Source organism: Cetorhinus maximus, chromosome 18 (genome assembly GCF_964194155.1).
Source record: "Cetorhinus maximus chromosome 18, sCetMax3.hap1.1, whole genome shotgun sequence".
Lineage (NCBI taxonomy): Eukaryota > Metazoa > Chordata > Chondrichthyes > Lamniformes > Cetorhinidae > Cetorhinus > Cetorhinus maximus.
The window spans coordinates 63,695,882-63,715,130 of record NC_135896.1 but is presented as its reverse complement, the minus strand read 5'-3'; the positions used below and the strand labels follow the sequence as shown (position 1 = coordinate 63,715,130).

Here is a 19,249-nt window from a genome sequence, read left to right as displayed (position 1 = left end):
TAATTTGTGGAGTTGGTAGTTCCCACCTCCAATTCAATGTTGGGTTTCCTGATTCTGAGAAGCCTGGCTGAATTTTAAATCTGGTTTCCAGTTTGACTGTGTGAGCCATTTTATATATTGGGATACCCAGACTACCTGTTGCCATAACAAAAGACAGCAGGTGTGTATGTTGTATCTGGGGGACGCTTTACCAATATTTAAGTCTTTAGCCTCTCCCATCTGTTTGGGGTGAGGAGGTATGATATTGAAGCTGTAGCCTAAGTTGAGGAAAGACTGGGACTTGATATTCGTGGCAACTAAACTGTAGGATGATGGGGAAATAAGGGAAGTGAGGTGACAGTGTTACTGATAGATTTTAGAGAACCAGGAGAATGTAACGGTTGTGTAGAGTTAAGAAATGGTGGTATAATTCTTGAAATTGTTGAACTCAAGTGTTGAGTTTGAAAGGCTGTAAAGTGCCTAATCAAAAGATGAGATGCTGTTCTTTGAGCATATGTTAAGCTTGATTGGAACACTGCAGGATGTTGAGGATAGAGAATTCAGCATGAGAGCACAGTGGAGAATTAAAATGACAGGGACTGGAAGTTTGGGATCATGCTTGTGCACTGAATGGAAGTGTTCTGCAATCTACATTTGGTCTCCCCAATGTAGATCAAACTGCATTGTGAGCATTGAAAGCTGTATGAAAACTTATTACTTTTTTAACTTTTTCCAACTCTGATGAAAGGTCATCGGCATGAAATGTTAACTCTTTCTCAGATGCTGCCTGACCTCCTAAGTACTTCCAGCATTTTCTGTTTTTATCATTGGGTTTGAAAACATCAGTACAATTCGTGGGTAAACTACTGCATTATAGCATGCCTAGATAGTTGAAAGGAATTAGAGGAGCGTTTTCTTTTACACTGTGTCTCCTGCCAATGCAAAATGGCAGTTTGCGCATGCGCAGTGGTCCGCGCAGATGTGCCTCTGCTCAGTTGGAAAGCAGTTAATGTCTTGATTACACAAAAGATATAATTCTGCAACAATATGTTCCAGGCAAACAAATGTTGGATCATAATACATTGTAGGATTGAGTAATTGGGACAGACTTGGTTCATGATCTAACTGAAATTTGAAAAGGAGAAACATAACACAAATACTAATATCCTATATGTGTAAATTTAATGGGATGAATTGGTGTAATTGCAAACAGCCTGTAGCGAATGACTGCGAATTGAACATCTAAATGTATCAATGCCACAGCTTTAAACACTGTGGGGCCTCTTCACGCACCCCAGGTTTGGAAACTTTGCATTCAGACCTGCGCTAAAAAAGTAAACATGACGGAGAAACACGAAAACTGCACATGTGAGGTGAAGAGTCATACGGACTCGAAACGTTAACTGTATTCCTCTCCGCAGATGCTGTCAGACCTGCTGAGTTTTTCCAGCTATTTTTGTTTTTGTTGTAGCCTTTCTTTTATTTGAGAGTTAGAGGTCCTGGTCCTTATTTGTAATCCTTCTAAATATGCAAATTGTGTTAGAGTTGAAGAACAGCCCAAGTGATATCTGTTTTGTTTGAGTTGAGGGAGAAGGATAAACTAAACCCCAGACCGGTTAGTTGTGGGCAAGTTCTTGTAATTTGAGCTTGAAATGTGAATTCCATCAATTACAACTTGCATTTATATAATGCCTTTAATGTAGTAAACCTTCCAATTAGCATTTAGAAATGTATGGGGCAAAATAAGGACAGTAAGTAGACATTTGTTAAACATAATTTATGTTTGACAAATTTATTAGCTTTTTAATTTCTTATTAAAATTGTCAAAGCTGGAGATAATTTTCAAAGTTGGAGTTAATTATTCCAGACTATAGGATCTTCAGAAAGATCAGGGAAATTTGTGAAAAGAGGTATAGCAATATTGGTAGGATACAAACATAGCAGTGGGAAGAAATTATTTCGGCTAAGGGTGAACAGACAGAAACAGAATGGGTAGAACTAGGGAAAAGTGAAAGATGCAGGATTTTGGTGGGAGTTCTCTACAGATTTTTAGGCACTAATGATGGGTGGGGATTTTTTAAAAAATGACTGACTTTCACTACCTCAAGATATCCCAAAGTGTGTTACAGGCAGTGGAGTATTTTACTTTTGTTTGGCTGTTTGTAGGAATTTGCTGTGTGCAAATTGATAACTGTGCTACCTACATTTCAAAATGCTTCAAGAATGCTGGAAATCTGACATAAAACAGCAAATGTTGAAAATATTCAGCAGGTCAGGTGCATCTGTAGTCAGGTGCATCTCTGGAGAGAAAATCAAAGTTACAGGGATGGATTTGGTAGAGGAGGTATGAATGTCAAGTTGGGAAACTTGCCGACCTGGCAGACCAATCTCCTTTAAAAAGGAGCCCACCATATTTTCATTCTGGGGAGGTGGAAGTGGGATGGATTCAGGCCCATTGCCTGCGGAGGCAGCAACAGAGGCAGGCAAATGATGAGTCTAGAATGCCAGCTTCTGTTTACTGGGACATTGGCTCAATTTTAATGATGTATGTTAGGCCCTCAAACCCTCACTCGCACCCACCCCATCCAACACCATGACCGCTCGTATTCCTCATTCTCCTTCCATGCCCCTGTACAATCTGGCAACATCTCCAAACTTGTTTTCTTTAACTTTTGCTTCAAGCCAATTTTACTCGATTGTATTTGAGGGTAGTAACTTGGTGAAGCCTGTTGATAACAGCTGAGCAGGGGGTTTATCATACAAAATAAGCAGTGTTAATCAGTGTCTATCCACCCCCTGAGCAAGCTGATTTTTAAATTATTTAAATTTACTTCTTCTAAAAAAATTTCCAGTTGAGGTAAGAGTCAATTTCTTAGTAAATTAAAACAAATTACTTCCAAAAGTTTTCAAAACTTAACTGATTTTGGCACCAATAAGAACCAGCTTTATTTTTAAAGCCTCCCTGATGGCATGCAAACGATCATGATTAGTAAAAAACCCCCATTGGAGAATAATTTGCATGTGGGTGTGGCCTATTTTGTGGGCAGGGCCTCCAGCATGATTGTCTTTTTAAAACTAGTGCAAAGGATCACAGAAATTAGAATCTTGCTGAAAGCAATACTGTGATCTTTGCACCAGTTACCTCAAACTCGGACAAATTTTGCTGAAGATCCTAGTGCAATCAAGTAGAAATTCCAGGCCCATGTGTTTTATTTCCCTTGTAAAACTGCATCTCTTGTGCTCTGTCCTCTGCCATCAAAGGTATGTCTGAAGAGGAAGTGCCTTCCATAAATATGGAGATATTGAGGGCTGGACATTCATCCTCTGTGAAATGTAGCACTCCTGAAGAATTGTCCTTTGAAAACAGTGAGAACCCAGTGGGAAAGAACATAGAGCTGTTCAGTATAGAATATGACAACTTTGAAACACACAAGCTGCTTTGCGAATCAGTGTCATTCAAATCTGGAATGTCAGCCATCTCTCCTATATCTAAATTTGCAAACATCAATTATGAAAGCTTTGAGGAAACATCTCCAAGTCTGGAGAACACTCAGAAGCCTAGAATTGTAAATAATGCCAATTATAAAATGGGAGCTAAACAATGGAGCACAGGAATGTCAAGCAAATCTACCTCTTCTAGAGGAGCAAATCTCTCAACAATCCTTGAAGAAAGTCATGCAAATCAGACTTTGTCAGAAACTGAACCGATTCACATGTCCAGTACTGCAGATGCCACTACATCTAAAGAAATCGCTGTTCAACATGATCCAACACTACAGACATCTCTGAAACTGCTCAGCAAGAAAAAGACTGAGGAAGTCCTTAAGGACAGATCCAGGCCACTTTCTGAGAAATCTTCTAACAGTGATTTAAGTCATCTTGGGATATCCTTTAGCAAAAGGAAAAATAGGAGGAACAAAAGATTGCCTATAGAGCAGGTACATGGTAAATGCAAGATTTTTTTTTTAATATAATTTTAATTTAACACGCAACAAGATCTGGCTGGGGGCAATTGCTGAACAAATTGACTCTTGGTAATGTAATTTTCATTCATGTGCTCCTTTTGTATCTAAGCTTCAGAAAGCTAATCTGACAGTCTTAATATTTACTAACTTAAATCTGAAATAGTTAACTATCCAAAAAAAATCCTTACTGTGGCAGAAATTCAAAGCTGGGCTCATTTTCATTTAGTGATTCTAACAATCTGGCTCTGGCTTCAAACCTAGGCCTGTGAAAGTATTTGTCAGAATGAACGAAAAACACAAATATTCATGTTGGAACAACAACATTTTACATGCATTATGGGTGTGAAATATAGTTACTCAGACTAATACTAAACTATCAGGACTCTTAATCTGTGTACAAATTGGTGGTTAGTTATGCAACAGTTTGTTAGCGAACACTTAATTTCGTGGGACTGACTATAAACTCTCCCTTTGCTATCTGCCCACAGCAACTTCGGATAAAAGAATGGACAATTCACCAGCTAACCAACATTGAAGAAGCCAGGAAGCATGAACTAGTTATAGAAGTTGACTAAATATGCAGAAAGTGTGGATGTTTGACGACGTATGGCATATGTAGAAGAGGGTGCTCTTTTGTTTTTGCAGTTAAGAGTATTATTGCAGTAGAATGTTCTGCCTGTGTTAGCCTAAAATGGGAAAGTGTTGTGCTTCTGGCGTAAACTTCCCTTTGGCATCATGAACACGGGGTGGGGATGGGTGATGGGTGGAGGTGTGGAAAGGTAAATAATGATCTTTAACTGGATTTCTTTGATTTATTATATAATACAGAATAATGTAAGGCTTAGACCAGGAAGCGGTTAGATGTGCTTTTCCTTGCTTGTGAGGTAGAAGTAAATAAACTAGAATCTTCAGTTGCTATTCCATGCAAAGTTGTTAAGTGTTGGTTGAAAATATCTTTAAATTTGAAACCCAAATAAAGTTCAGTAATTATTCCACAAATTGAATAAGAATAAGTTGGATGTCCGATAACTTACAAGAAGGTGTTTCCAAATTGTTTTAATCCATCAGATCCTATACAAGCTGCCTATTATGGATGCAACTCTATGATATTATACCAATTAAATAGATGGGTTACAATTTTCATATTTGAAAACTAGGCACAACATAAATGCATGTATGATGAAGAAATGGTCATTAACTAAGTTGGGGAAATAAGGGCTCCAATTTTCAGACAGGAGAGCTCTATGCCTTGGCCATGTTTGTTTTTATAAATAATTAGGTACTTCAAGGGATTTAAATGTATTGAATGGGCTTTTATCAATGACAGTGTATTTTCTAATATAGCGAATTCTATAATAGATACTTAAACTTTATTTAATTTAATCTGTGCATGGCTCCTGAGGTCTGCCCATGGTGGATACTGGGTGAGTCGGCGTGGGAATAAGGGCAAAGGGTGCTGGGGTCATGGGCTGGCATGAGTTAGCACTAAGTTGGCATAGATGCTATATGAGGTCATGGGTGGGGGCATGAGTTGCCATGGATGGGGCATTTGGAGCGTGTGAGGGCTGGAAGGCCTTAATTTTCTTATTACAAATGGGACTGTTTCTGGGGGAGTAGGCCCAACTTCAGTATGCATCCCACCCCTCTTTTCCACCCCCCCCCCGCCCCACCACCCTCCATTCCCCACAGTGAAAATCTGTTGATTTGTGGCAGTTTCAGGGGTAGTCTGTCCTGAGTTGGGGTTCATGGAGCCTGCACACCTGGCTTGGGAGCAAAAAGTCAGGCCAAGATTTCATTAATTGGATACCTGCAGAAAATTGCCAATGCATAGCAGTTAGTGGACCTTTATGCTCTGAATATGTTGGCAGCGACTCAAAACCACAATTTACACTAGGATGTTCTTTTGATTTCTCAATCCTGGATGTTCTTTTGATTTCTCAATCCTATGTTGTAACTACCCCATATTCTTTTTACTTGCTTCACAAACTACTTCCTGATGCAGCAGAAAAATAAGTCATTCGCAAAGAGTGTGTTAATTTATATTAACATATTTAAGCCTTCTATATGAAAAGTGGACACATGAATCAACATTGAGTCGTTGCAAAGTGGATTTAAAGCATTGAAGTGTAAAAAAAAATTAAATGTTGGAAAAAATACAGTACCTGTGAAAACTGTCTGTTGTAAAAGTAGAGGTTGGCTGCATTAAAATAAGCCAGTGAATAGGTGGGATCAAGAGTTATAGCTTTCTGATAGTCCCTCATAGCATTGGGCAGATCTCCTGTGAACTGGCTTATCACCCCTCGGTTAGTAAACAACTTTGCAGACTGACTGATCTGAAAGAAGAAATAAAATACCTTTTATTTACTAGAGGTAATTTATTCAGCAATGAATTGTTTTATGCTTTAATAATCATTAACAGTAATAGCTTCAAAGTTTGATGTAATTGGGTGTGCTATATCCCCCTTTTTGTGAGACATGCAGACCAAGAAGGTCCAATATTTACTTATGGTCAGTACTGAGTTAGCTGCCGATGCTATGGTAACACTAGGTAGGTGCTATATCTCGCTGACTGGAGTGTAAATCTCGAGGGAAGAAGGAAACTCTGTGGTTATCACTGCAGCAGTGATTGAAGTGAATACAGGTAGTGCAATTATTTGGAATACCCTCTTTCTACCTCCTCTGCTTTTTCTAATATAAAATGTCTGCAAGAAGCTGAACAGTTAATCGAAACTGCAGCAAGAGAGTACCTTGTTCTAAATTATGGAAAGATAAAATACAATTGCCGTAAATATAAATGATTATGGAAAGCCAAAATCAGTATGTTGATTAATCAAGCAGGAAGCTGCAGTGAAATCGTGATGAGCCAAACTCTGATGACATGAAATTCTGCTCGCGTCAAAGTCGTCAACCGTTCTCACTGGCAGGACAGCAAATCCAATAGACAGATGCCTGTGATAAGCGGAAACTTCCCACTGATCACTCTGGATTAGCTGAACCTAAACTTGTCATATGACTGCACTGACCAATCGCAGCACAGTTAGACCACACGTGTGCAAAATCATGGAACACTGGGAAAACCATCATTTGAGATCGAGATCTCCCTGTGAAAGGATGTGTGAAACCTGTAAGAATGGCTAAATCTGTGAGAAAGTTAAGGGCAGAATTTTGGGGGGGGGGGTGGTGTGGGGGGGGGTGTGTGGGGGCCAGGGCAGGGGCGGGGGCAGGGGCGGGGGCGGGCCCCACACATCAGCACGTAAAATGACATGTAGTGCCGTTGCGCCATCGTGATATTTAGCTGGGCGGGCGCGCGATGAAGTGCGACACGCGCCCGCCATTAATTAACGGGCTTGTTAAGGCCCTTAACTCGGCAATCGACACCGATTTTCAGGTGCCCGTGTGATCTTCAGCTCGGCACATGGGCGCAACGGGCAGGCGGGTAAGAGACTTTTTAATAAAACTCATCCATGGGTGGGATAAGAGGGTTCAGTGGGGTTGTCAATCTGGTCTATGAGTATTTATTGCAGAAAGTGTTTTAAACTTGTCTGTGTGATCTGTAGCAGTTCAGATCGATTTCCAACAGCTTTCTCTGTCCTTTCAACCTTCAGGTCAGCACTCTGCAGTCAGGAATCTTTATCGGACCTGCAGCTTTCCAGAGGCCTCCCTTTAGCTTGGGTATGGGTTCTGATATGTCCAATGGAGGTACCTCCTCTGAGGAGGAAGGGAGGGCTAGAATAAGGAGGAGGCCAGGCATGCACAATCAGCCTCGAGGGGAGCCACCTTTGGAAGTACATGCGCAGGCACAAGGGGCGCTGGGCCGAGAGGTAGTCCAAGGTGGAAGGGGCCGCAGCAGATGCCACTATCCTGCTGCCAGGGTATACAGGCGGAGAAGCAGCTACCTCAATATGACTGAGGTGCAGTGCTGAAGAAGGCTCCGACTGTCAAGGGAGACAGTGAACTATATCTGCCAGATGATTGGCTGAGATCTCCCCTAACTGTGTGGGCGGACACCCAATGCCAGCGGCTCTGAAGGTCACAGTTGCCCTCCACTTCTATGCATCTGGCTCCTTCCAGGGCTCAGTGGGTGATCTTTGCGGTGTCTCCCAATCAGCTGTCCACACTTGTGTCAAGCAGGTCACAGACGCTCTGATCAGACGTGCATTGACCTTCATCCATTTCTGCTGCGACCAGGCAAGTCAGACACAGCGAGCCAGAGGCTTCACGGCCATTGCTGGCTTCCCCTGCGTCCAGGGTGCAATAGACTGTACACATGTGGCCATCAAGGCGTCAGTAGGTGAGCCTGGTGCCTTTGTCAACAGGAAGGGCTTCCACTCCATGTACGTGCAGATAGCGTGTGATCGCAGGATGCAGATTCTACAAGTCTGTGCAAGGTACCCAGGCAGCTCCCACAATGCCTACATCCTCAGACACTCCCAGGTGCCGGGGCTCTTCAGTGCTCTGACTTGGCTGGATGGATGGCTGCTGGGTGACAAGGGCTATCCCCTCAGAAGGTGGCTCATGACGCCTCTCCGCCATCCAAGAACAGAAGCTGAGGAGCGCTACAATAGGAGCCACAGCTCCACAAGGGCTGTGGTGGAGAGAGCCATCGGTCTTCTCAAGATGCGCTTCTGATGCCTGGACCGCTCAGGGGGCGCACTCCAGGACCCCCCAGATCCCGTCTCTGTGATAGTGGTAGCATGCTGCGCTCTGCACAATCTTGCGCTGAAAAGGAGGGATGCAGTGGACAATAAAGACGCTGACACAGTGGATGTGGCTGCACATGATGACTCCAGCAGTGGTTCGGAGGATGAGCAAGCACAGGGCAATGATGAGGGGCTGAACGCTGACCCGGGACCACACCAAGGAGGCAGGGACACCCGGGAGACTTTAATCCAACAAACCTTCAGCTAGCTCCACACACATGGATCTGCAGGACCAGCATTGCCTGGCGCTTCCACACGTGGCACTTAGATCTACATCTTCCACCTCATCAGCTGCAACTAAGGGCTTTGGACATAAACATCAATGTCCACTCAAACACTCATGACATGTCTGTGAAACATACAAATGCAGCACAAAGGAAACACCCTCAGCCATGGTAACACATCTGGATTTTACTTTGACCCATCATATGGTCCACCAAAATGAATCCCAAACACTTTTACAACCCCAAAAAATAATAATTCCCTAATCTAGGGCCAACACAAAAGCACCAGTGAGAAACCCGTGGAGTGCCTAACGTGCCTATGCTTACATTTGCGGGTGCTACGTCTTGGTGCCGCCCCATCACTTGGAGTGGCTCCTGAGACAGCCTGCTGACTCTGCTGTCCTGTTGGCCTCGATGATCTTGGCAGACGTCCTCTGGCCCGTGGAGCCTGTGCTGGCAGTGGCCAGGTCCACAGCTGGCATCGCCCCAGTCGTTGCAGCCTCAATGGATGCAACGGTCACTGGCAGAGGAGTGGAGGAGCTGCTGCCCTCATCCAGAGCACCATGAGAGGAGCCCGCAGAGATGACAGGCAGCTGCTGCGCCGTGAGGTCACTTCGGACCTCCCTGCTTACCATAAATGGATGGGCACCGAGCTGGGACACTTGGTGCCCAGACCATCTCCCACATTGCCAATGACCAGCTGTGGCCACTGGCGCTGTGAGGGCTTGCAGGCCTGAGCGTATCCCCAGGGGAAGCTGGTTGTTCTGCTGGAAACCCCTCTCCAGGAGAGTCGCCACTCTCTCCATGGAGGAAGCATGATGCTCTGACATGAGGCTCATGGCATCACTCATGCTCCGCGTGGACTCCTCCACCATGGACACCAAGTGAAGCATCGTCTCATGCAACACTCCCAGATGCTCCCGCACACCCGGCTGCATTTCCTGCAGCTGCTGCATCGCAGACGACTCCAGAGGCACATCATCACAGCCCGACTCAGCACCCGCCTGGTCCCCTGCAGTCCTCCGGCTACTGGCGCCATCAGCACTCTCTGTCTCTGCCAGCTCCTCCAGCGATTTTATGAAGTGCCCTCTCCACTGTGCCCCGGGACACCAGCCGATGTTACAATTCCCACCGATGTGCTAGTCTCTACACTGGTGCCTGCCTCACTGAAATGGTGTGATGCAGGTGACAGTTGAGGGCCTTCGGGTGTGAGAGGGGACATCTATAATGGAACCTGGTCTGATGATGTTGAAAATAGCAACAAGGACAGTGGATCAGTTAGCATCCACACAGTGACACACTTCATCCCTTTCCCCCTGGCTCATAATGCATTCAACCTTCCAGAACCTAAGGAGACGAACATTGGTCGGGTGGCATATAGTCAGGAGGAGGCCCAAACATTACAGGCAGATACAGACAGGCTGGTCAGATGGTCTAAGGAATGCCAAATGGAATGTTATGTGGATAAGTGTGAGGTGATGCACTTGGGCAGGACAAACACAAGGTACGGGAATACACGAGGAATAGTAGGACCGTGGAAAGTAAGGACGATTAGAGGGACCTTGCTGGGCATGTCAACAGGCCCTTTTAAGGTAGCGGGACAGGTACATAAGGCATTTAAGAAGGTAAATGCCATACTTGCCTTTATTAGCCGAAGAATAGACTATAGGAACAGGGAGGTCATGTTGCAAGTGCAGAAAATGCTGCCGAGGCCACAGCTACACTTCTGTGTTCAGTTGTGACCAGCGCTTCATGGGAGGGATATGATTGGAGTGAAGAGAGTGCAGAGGTCGCTGACCAGGATGCATGCTGGGCTGAGGAGTTGGGGTTATGAGGACACATAGCATAGACTGGGGATATTTGCCATGGAGCACAGGAGATTGAGGGGCGACATTATTGAGCCTCATAACATTATGAGGGGCATAGACTGGGTGGACAGAAAGCAACTTTTCCCCTTGGCGGAGGGATGATTAACCTGGTGGCATTTAAGGTAAGGGGCACGAGGTTGATAGGTGAGGTGATGAGGAACTTTTGGACAGAGTAATGTGGGTCGTACTGGCTGAAAGGGTGGTGGAGGCAGAAACCCTCCTAAGATGTAATAAGTATTTGGATATGCAGTAGTGATGCCATGACAAACAAGGCCATGGGGATAGTGGTCAGAAATGGGATAAGGCGACTTTGGAAGGTGCTAGACACGCACATCTTCGAAGGGCTGAGGGACCTTTGTCTATGACCCACATGCCTGACTCTACCAGTCTGTGAATGAGCAGTGTTGCTGCATCAACAATTCCAACAATCATCAGTGCTTTGGATGGTGGGAAGACAGAGCGGATGGGACTGTGGACCTCAAATACCTAGCTGCTCCACCCCAGCCTCACCGACACCTGTGGACCTGGGCACATGGCGGGTTTCTAGCTCCAGGGCCTCCTGTTCGAAATGGCTCAAGATGATCTGGGCCTGGCTGCCTCCAATGCCCGACTGTTCGTGCGCTTTATGCGCATTTTTCTCCTGCAAAACAGAGGACCATGCATTGGGCCTAATCATTCATGTACTCTGCATGCGCACACAGCACTCCAACCACAGTGGCCCATCTGAGACCCCCAGTGCCTCCTGTCCACACTACTGGTGATCGGTCACAAAAATATAGTACGGCCGCTCCCAACACCCCCCACCCCCCACAACGGCCACCTTGGACACATTCTGCGCCCATCACTTTCAGAAACACACAGGCTGAACTTTCTGGTTGACGTGCGAGTGGCGGAGTCCACACTTCAGTGCTTAAAATGTCGTGTGAGCGTCCCGACGTCAGCGCGCGGCATCGCGATGTTTAGGTCAGCAGGCGCGCTATGCAGCACGACGCGCACCCGCCATTAATTAAAGGCCTTGTTAAGGCCATTAAGTCACCGATTTTGAGGAGCCCATGTGAACTTCGGCTCAGCGCACAGGCCCAATGGGCAGGCGGGTAAGTGATCTTTTAACAAACCTCATCCACTGGCGGGATGAGGTTTGATTTCGGATTTTAAAAAGTTTAATAAAGTTTTTGTGTACTTCATTAACATGTCCCATCTCGTGTGACATTTTCACATGAAGGGGACAAGTTAATGATTTTTTTTATTGTTCTATTTTTAATCTTTCACAGCCTTTCAGCGATCTCCCTGAGGCACCACTTAGCCTCAGGGAGATGTGCTGTCCTTCGTGTGCATGCGCAAAAGAGCGCATTCTCGCAGTTGGGGAATCCCTCCCCCCCGCCACCCAACCCTCTGCCTGCACAGGAAGCTCATAGCACTTCCCATCGGTCGTCACGTTGGGCAGGCCTTAATTGGCCCGCCCACGTAAAATGGCGGCGGGGCCCGTTTCAGCAGAAGTGATCGGCTGCCCACTCGCCACTGAGTTAGTCGGGCCCACCCACCCACCCATCAAGGGCAAAATTCAGTCCACAGTCTTAGCTCCCATGGAAAGGCGGCGCAACTAGGTGCTGAGGGCACCAGATGGCTCTTGGCCACGAGACCTTGAGGCTCCCCTTCCACAATCTCATCACTGTGAATAGGACAGGTGTTGGAGTTCTGAGTATGAGCCTAGCTGCATCTCCTGCAGGTTGCCCCCAGACTACTCATGTGTGACTAAGAGCAACACATGGTGCGGGGAGAACCCATCTTCTCATGAACCACTGAGGCTGATGTAAGCATGGGCACTATCTGCTTGACCACCCAGCATGCGACAAATGCGCAACATGAGTCAATGCAGTCACGACACTAAGACGTTGGGGGGGTTGCTCAAAGGCTAAGGCTACCTGCTGGGTTAATTGCCCAATGCCAACATGGTACTCACCCTTCCAGAGCGCAACAAATCATTGAAGCGCTTACGGCACTGGATCCTGGTGTGCCGCACCACATCGCGGTAGCTCACCACCTCCGCCACCTCCTCCCAGACACGCTTCGTCATGTTGGGGGCCTCCTCCTCCCATCCTGAGGATACAGCACACCCCGCCGTGCTGCCACCTCCTCGACAAGGGCAGCAAGGCAGTCATCAGAAAAGCGAGGGGCACATTGGCCCCCCGCTGGCCTACCCTGCAGCCAGCCCTCCTCCTCTAGCCTTCCCTCAACATTGGCTTGCTGAGCAGACCCCCTGCAGTGCCACCTGCAGCTGGCCATAGTGAACAGCCTAGAGGAGGCTGCCTGGCCTTTTTTTATACAGACTGCTGGGCCGCCATTGGACCCGGCGGTCTGTACACACCCGCTGCAAACTTTAGGCTCCCGCTCTCCACAGGAGTCAGAAATGCATTGGGTGGGCCTTAATTAGCCCGCCCGTGCAAAATGGCGGCACAGCCGAGTCAGCATCTGCTCCGCCCACCTAACGGAAAATTTTGGCCTAAGTGTTGTCGATCGGAGAGAAGGTGAAGTTGATGCAGCAAATGGAAAACCATGGCATGAAGAGGAAAGTGGACATTGCAGAGGAGTGGGAGATTCCGCCATCAAGCTTGTCCAACATTACGTAACATAATGCGAACATCTTGGAACAGTTCGACAAACAGGCATTCTCTCCAGTACGGATGAGAACAGCTGCCTATCTTGACATCAAAGATGCTCTGCTAAAGTGGCTCAAGGCAGCTCAAGCAGAGAACATTCCCACCACTGGTCCAAACCTACAAGAAAGGCGAGTTGCCCTGACTGATGCCGTGAAGGCCATAGAGATGTGCTGCAGTACAAAATCCCAGAACAAAAACCACTGAAAACATTTTTGACTGCATTGATGACATGGCAGACTGTAATGCGCACATCTGAAAGCAACACACTAAGCCGAAAAAGATTAGTTTTTCCAGCGTTAACTCCCAGCCTTTTTCGTGGCAAAGCCCCAGCCTTTTACAAGGTCAGGTCATTGTAAGTGTTATAATATGCCTTTAAGGGATCTCAGCATGATTTCGCTAGAAGGGAAATGTCATGTGATCTAGTCTTAAGCTTCACTTTTGCTTTGAGCAGTGCACGCGCACATAACTCTGATGTCTAACTGTTCTCATGTGCCTCGTCTTAATAAACGAATCCACGACGTGTTCACCAAATATCTTAGGAGTGATTGGTGCCTTGTGTCTTATACAGTAAGTAAGCCTAAGGATTATGTCATTATAATAATACAACAATAAGGTGTGAACAAATTGAAAAAATACTTTTTCACACATCTACTACTTTACTGTGTTTTCATTCAGCATTTGAATCTGTTGTTTTTGACATGGGCCATGTTTGTAGGCATATCGAGTTACATAGAGACACATTCATGTGGGAACAGGGCCTCCTCGGCTATTACAAAGCTCCCCTTAATATACATTTGGGTGCGCTTCCCCTTGAATTTGACTCAAGATTTTACTGTAAATAGTTATTGCACAAATTAAAGGTTATAAATAACAACTGTTACCTTTAGAATTGGGCAATTCTCTGGATCATGGCAATCACAAAACAATTAATTTCATTTTCAGCTGACACGAATTTTTAATCATGTTTTCCTTTTCTAAAAAAAAATCTGCCATTTCTAACTGACACATCTGGCACAGAACTGCAACAGCAAGAATAGTTACACTTGCAGACCACAAATTGGAGACTCAAGACTTGGCAACATGTAAGTGTGCTCCCTAACTTCATTGTCCAAAATAAAATTTATAAACATTCTTCTATTAAATTGTAAAATCAGTTTACAGCATTAAGTTTGATATTAATCACTAACACAAAAATGCTTATTGTCATCTGCAACTTTGAGATGCATCAGTTTAATTAAAACTAAGACATTTTGAATTAAGTAGTATGGGACCATCTATCAAAGGAAAGATATTTTGTGTCTTTCTTTTAATACAATCACAGCACATTAAGTTTCATTTCATTCATTTTTGGGTTGTTTGCATTGCTGGAAAGGGCAGCATTTATTTGCCCAAAGAGGATGGCATTGGGAGTTCCTTTTATTTGATGCGATTGAGTGGCTTGCTGGGTCGCTTAAGAAGCAATCGCGCTGGTGTTGATTGGTAGTCCCATTATTGGCTGTTTGGGTAAAATGGTTGGTTTCCTTCCACAATGGACATTGGTGATCTAGTTGATCTTGTAAGAATCTGCATGATCACTTTTGCTGATCAAGCTTTTTATTTCCAAACTCTCTTGTAAATTGAATTCAAATTCTCAAACTTACATTATGAGATTTGAACTTGTGTTTTTGATTATTAGTCCTGTGGCACTATTGTTCCCCTGTTGGTTCTACGAATGTAATTATTTCTAACTGCAGTATTTTAAGGAAAAACATAACTTTCAACCTGGTGGTGATGAAAGCAGGCTACATCAGATCAGTCATCGATTTATACACGGCACCTGAGAAATTACCACTGAATGCAAAGGACTGCAGTAAATCCTTCAACACGAGAGGACATGTCACCACTATCAGCAGCTTTGATCAAAGGTTATACTGCTGCCATTAAGGCAGTGATCTCCTGTCTCCTCCAGCCTGGAAAGATAGTGCAGCACCATTTACAGACTGAGGATTCAGCCAGTTCTTCCTAACACTGGATACTATACCTCATGTTTACAGAGGGCCAATTTCTGTACATCCTACTTGCGGATATTGCCATCCACATTGACCACTCCACTCCTCCCTCTGGCAGCATTTTTGCAGTAACCTTCCTTGTAGCTTCCTCAAGAAAGGAAAAACCTTTATCTTCCAAAATAATACAACTCGGGAAAGAAATAATGCCACTTGCACATCTGTTTAATATTGTAACGAACTTACAGTTTATTTCCTCTAGCACCCTGTTCCTTGAGCAGTCTTTCATTGAGCAGCTGCCCTGATTTTTATTTATATTTTTGTCCTGTCACAATTGCAGTGGTATCCTAAAACAAGTTTCTGCCTGATGCAGGTGGACACCTGGATTGTTTAGATCCTTGCACTATTCAATGGCTGTGGAACCAACCACAATCGGGTTAGTAATTTCCCATTTCACTTTTGGGTGACTTAAGTGCTAATTAGTCCCACTGCCTGACATTGCAGTGATGCATGGATCAGATTTTTGGGGCCTGAATCGGGCCAGAACAGAGGCAGGCAGTTGGGAGAAATGGCAGTGACACTGTGCATCTGGACGTCCCGTATCCATTTCCAATGTCTTAAATTTCCCCAGGGTAGGGAGAGGGGGAGCTGTGTGGGCCTGTGAACTTGCCTACATTGCAAAATAAACCAATTGACATTAAGGGCTGTTTAAAAGCACATCTCTGGATTTTCTGGTCAGCATTCTGCAGTTGCCTGCCTCAGACCATCTGAAGTCAGGTGAGGACCATGTTGGGGCAAGTCATGGAGGTCAGATAAGTTTCTGAAGATAAGCATATATGCTTATTATAGGTTAAAGGGCTTACCCCTTTAAAGTAAAAATTACAGCAGAGCCCATTACAGGTCAGAGGAATAGCCAGCTTTAAGAATTTTGCCAATTCAGATGGTTGTCAGCCATCTGGCATCACATGGGCATCAAATCAGTCGTTGTTTTAGACCCTAGCTGAGCACCAACAAAGCTGCAGCTGGAATTGGGAGCTGTGGCCTTAGAAATTGAGGCCATTGGAGATGAGTACCAGTGGCACAAGAAGGGCAGAGAGTTGGCCATCAGGATGCCATTGGAGGAGAAGGAAACACTATCCTGAGCACAGTATCCACAGGCAGAGGAGATACCAGAGGATGACTGAGAATCAGTGTGGAAGGAGATTAAGATCCTGGGCAGATGGTCACAAAAATCTCTGCTGCCTTCGGTGCAGGTCTCTACAGCATCTCACAGGCAGATGCATACAGGTGCATCACACGTGACAGATGCCCTCTTCACCAAGGCTGGATGACACATCAGATTCTGAACCAATGGAGCATTGCAGGCTCAGACAGACCCATTGCTGGGTCTAGCACAAGGACCAGTCAGGTGCTACCTGCAATGCACTCCTGCAAGAGTCGTGGTCATTGTGGTCTATTGCATGCTCTCTGTATCCCTCCAGCGAGGTGTGGACCTTGAGGATGGTGAGGCCATCGAAGTGGCTCATGAGGGGAGGAGAATCAGGTAACACAGGAGAAGGAATTGGGGGATAGAAGGAGAGTACGCTGAACAGTGAGATGCGCCCCTATCCATGACCAGGTGGCCACCCCCCTCCAGGAAGAGGACCTTCCTCCTCTCTCTCGTGGATGCTAGTCCTCCAGTTCCCTTATGGCCTCATTTCCTTTTGATCCATTGGAAGGCTTTGGCACAAACTCTTCCTGAGGATAACCAGCAGCCTCTGATGTCTGCTATGGATGCCTGAATAAGTCTCCCATTTCATTTGACCTGCCTCCATTCCTGTCCCCACTAGCTTTAATTAGACTGGAAATGTGTCTCCATATCAACTAAGAGCTCATCCACCCACCCCCCCGCCCCCCCTCCCCCCGCCACAAAAAATCTGAACTCCTGTCCATTTCCTACCAGAGGCCGGTTTCTGACATGGAAATAGTCCCAGCTCCTGTTTCCTGCCTCTGGAGAAAATCCAGTCCCAAATTTCTTAAGAACATAATAGGAGCCAAAGAAGACCATATGGCCCCTTGAGTCTGCTGTGCCATTCAATGTGATCATGACTGAACTTGGGCTTCAGCTCCATTTTCCCACCTGCTCTCCATATCCCTTGATTCCTAAGATACAAGAAATATGTTTATCTTAGCCTTAAATATAATCGCTGGTGCATCCACAACCCTTTAGGGTACAGAATTCCAAAGATTCAAAACCCTTAAGTGAAGAGAGAATTTTTCACTCAGTCCTAAAACATCAGCTCCTTATCCTGAGACTGTGTCCCCATGTTCTCAATTTTGTTATTTCCCCCAGCCAGGGGAAACAACCCCTCAGTATCTACCCTATCAAGCCTCTTTTATGATCTTGAATGACTCAATGAGATCACCCTTCATTTTTCTAAGCTCCACAGAAAATAGACCTAATTTACTCAGCCTCTCATCACAGGACAACCCTCTCATCCCAGGGACCAATCTGGTGAACCTTAATTGTATTGCCTCCAATGCATGTACATCCTTCCTTAAACATGGAGACCATAATTGTACACGGTATTCCAGGTGTGGTCTCGTCAAAGCCCCGTACAATTGTAGCAAGACTTCTTTCTTCTTGTACTCATTTGCTTTCCCAATTGTTTGCTGTACCTGCATGCTAACATTTTGTTCCTTGTATGATTACACCCAAGTTTCTCTCTGAACATCAACATTTACAAGTTTCATGCCCTTTTTTTTTTAAATCTGCTTTTCCATTCTTATAACCAAAGTGAATACCCTCACACTACCCACATTATACTCCATTTGCCGTCTAGTTACCCAATTGCTTAACCTGTCTATATCTCTTTGCAGCCTCTGTGTCTTCCTCATAGCTTACATTTCCACTTAGCTTTGTATCATCAGCCAATTTACATACATTACTCTCTGTCTCTTCCTCATTAATATAGATTGTAAATAGCTGAGGCCCCAGGACTGATTCTTGCAGTACTCCACTAGTCACAGCCTGCCAATATGAAAATGCCCATTTATCCTTCCTGTCTGTTATACAATCCTTTATCCATGCTAATATATCACACCCAACTCCATGAGCCCTTATCTTGTGTATAACCTTTTGTGTGGTACCTTATCGAGTGCCTTTTAGAAATCCAATTATACTAAATCTATTGGTTCCCCTTTATCTACTACATTTGTTATATCTTCAAAAACCTCTAATAAATTTCTCAAACAGGATTTCCCTTTCATAGAACCACGTTGACTTGTTCTAATCATACTCTGTTTTTTCTAAGTATAATGTTAAGACTTCCTTAATCCAGAACTTTAATCTAGCACAACACTCCTTTTGAAAATCATAGTTTTCAAATCATGCTACATTGGAGTTTTGTACCTTGAAATTTTTGGGCAATATTCTTGAGTATACCTTCAATGCAGCATTGATATCCTGAAATGCCCCAAAGGTATTGTTCATCTGAAGATTGACCACTGCCCGACCTTCATAAGCATCTTGACATGTTGGATCAATATCCATTGCAATTGTAAACTGATTCCATGCTTTTTGAAATCTTCCCAGTACCTTAAGGGGGAAAGTTGTGATTTTAATTAAGGCAGTCACTCATTTAAAAAGAAAAATCATGTATTTTCAATTCATATTGTATTATAAATGCTGTACATATGAGTTTACAATTAAGGTATTTTAAAATTACATTTAGTTCTAGAAATGTAATTATAAGTAATGTGTCATTTATAATTTCAGAACATCTATAAATGCAAAACCAAGAGTTGATTAGAGCTGCTAATCTATGTTTTTAGACAGCAATTTATATTTGGTTGAGCAAGTGAATCTTTTTCTTGAGTATCAATGCTTGAG

General features: G+C 44.6%; 1 protein-coding gene across 1 annotated transcript in view; it reads right to left on the bottom strand.

Moving 5' to 3' along the window:
* ttc6 (tetratricopeptide repeat domain 6) overlaps window positions 1-19,249 on the bottom strand; it is a 295,077-nt gene that overhangs the window by 47,310 nt on the left and 228,518 nt on the right. The window contains exons 24-25 of the mRNA XM_078563283.1: window positions 18,803-18,955; window positions 6,107-6,277 (exon numbers count right to left, since the gene is read on the bottom strand). Coding sequence (XP_078419409.1) covers window positions 6,107-6,277; window positions 18,803-18,955 — 324 coding nt within the window. The remainder of the gene's footprint in view (window positions 1-6,106; window positions 6,278-18,802; window positions 18,956-19,249) is intronic.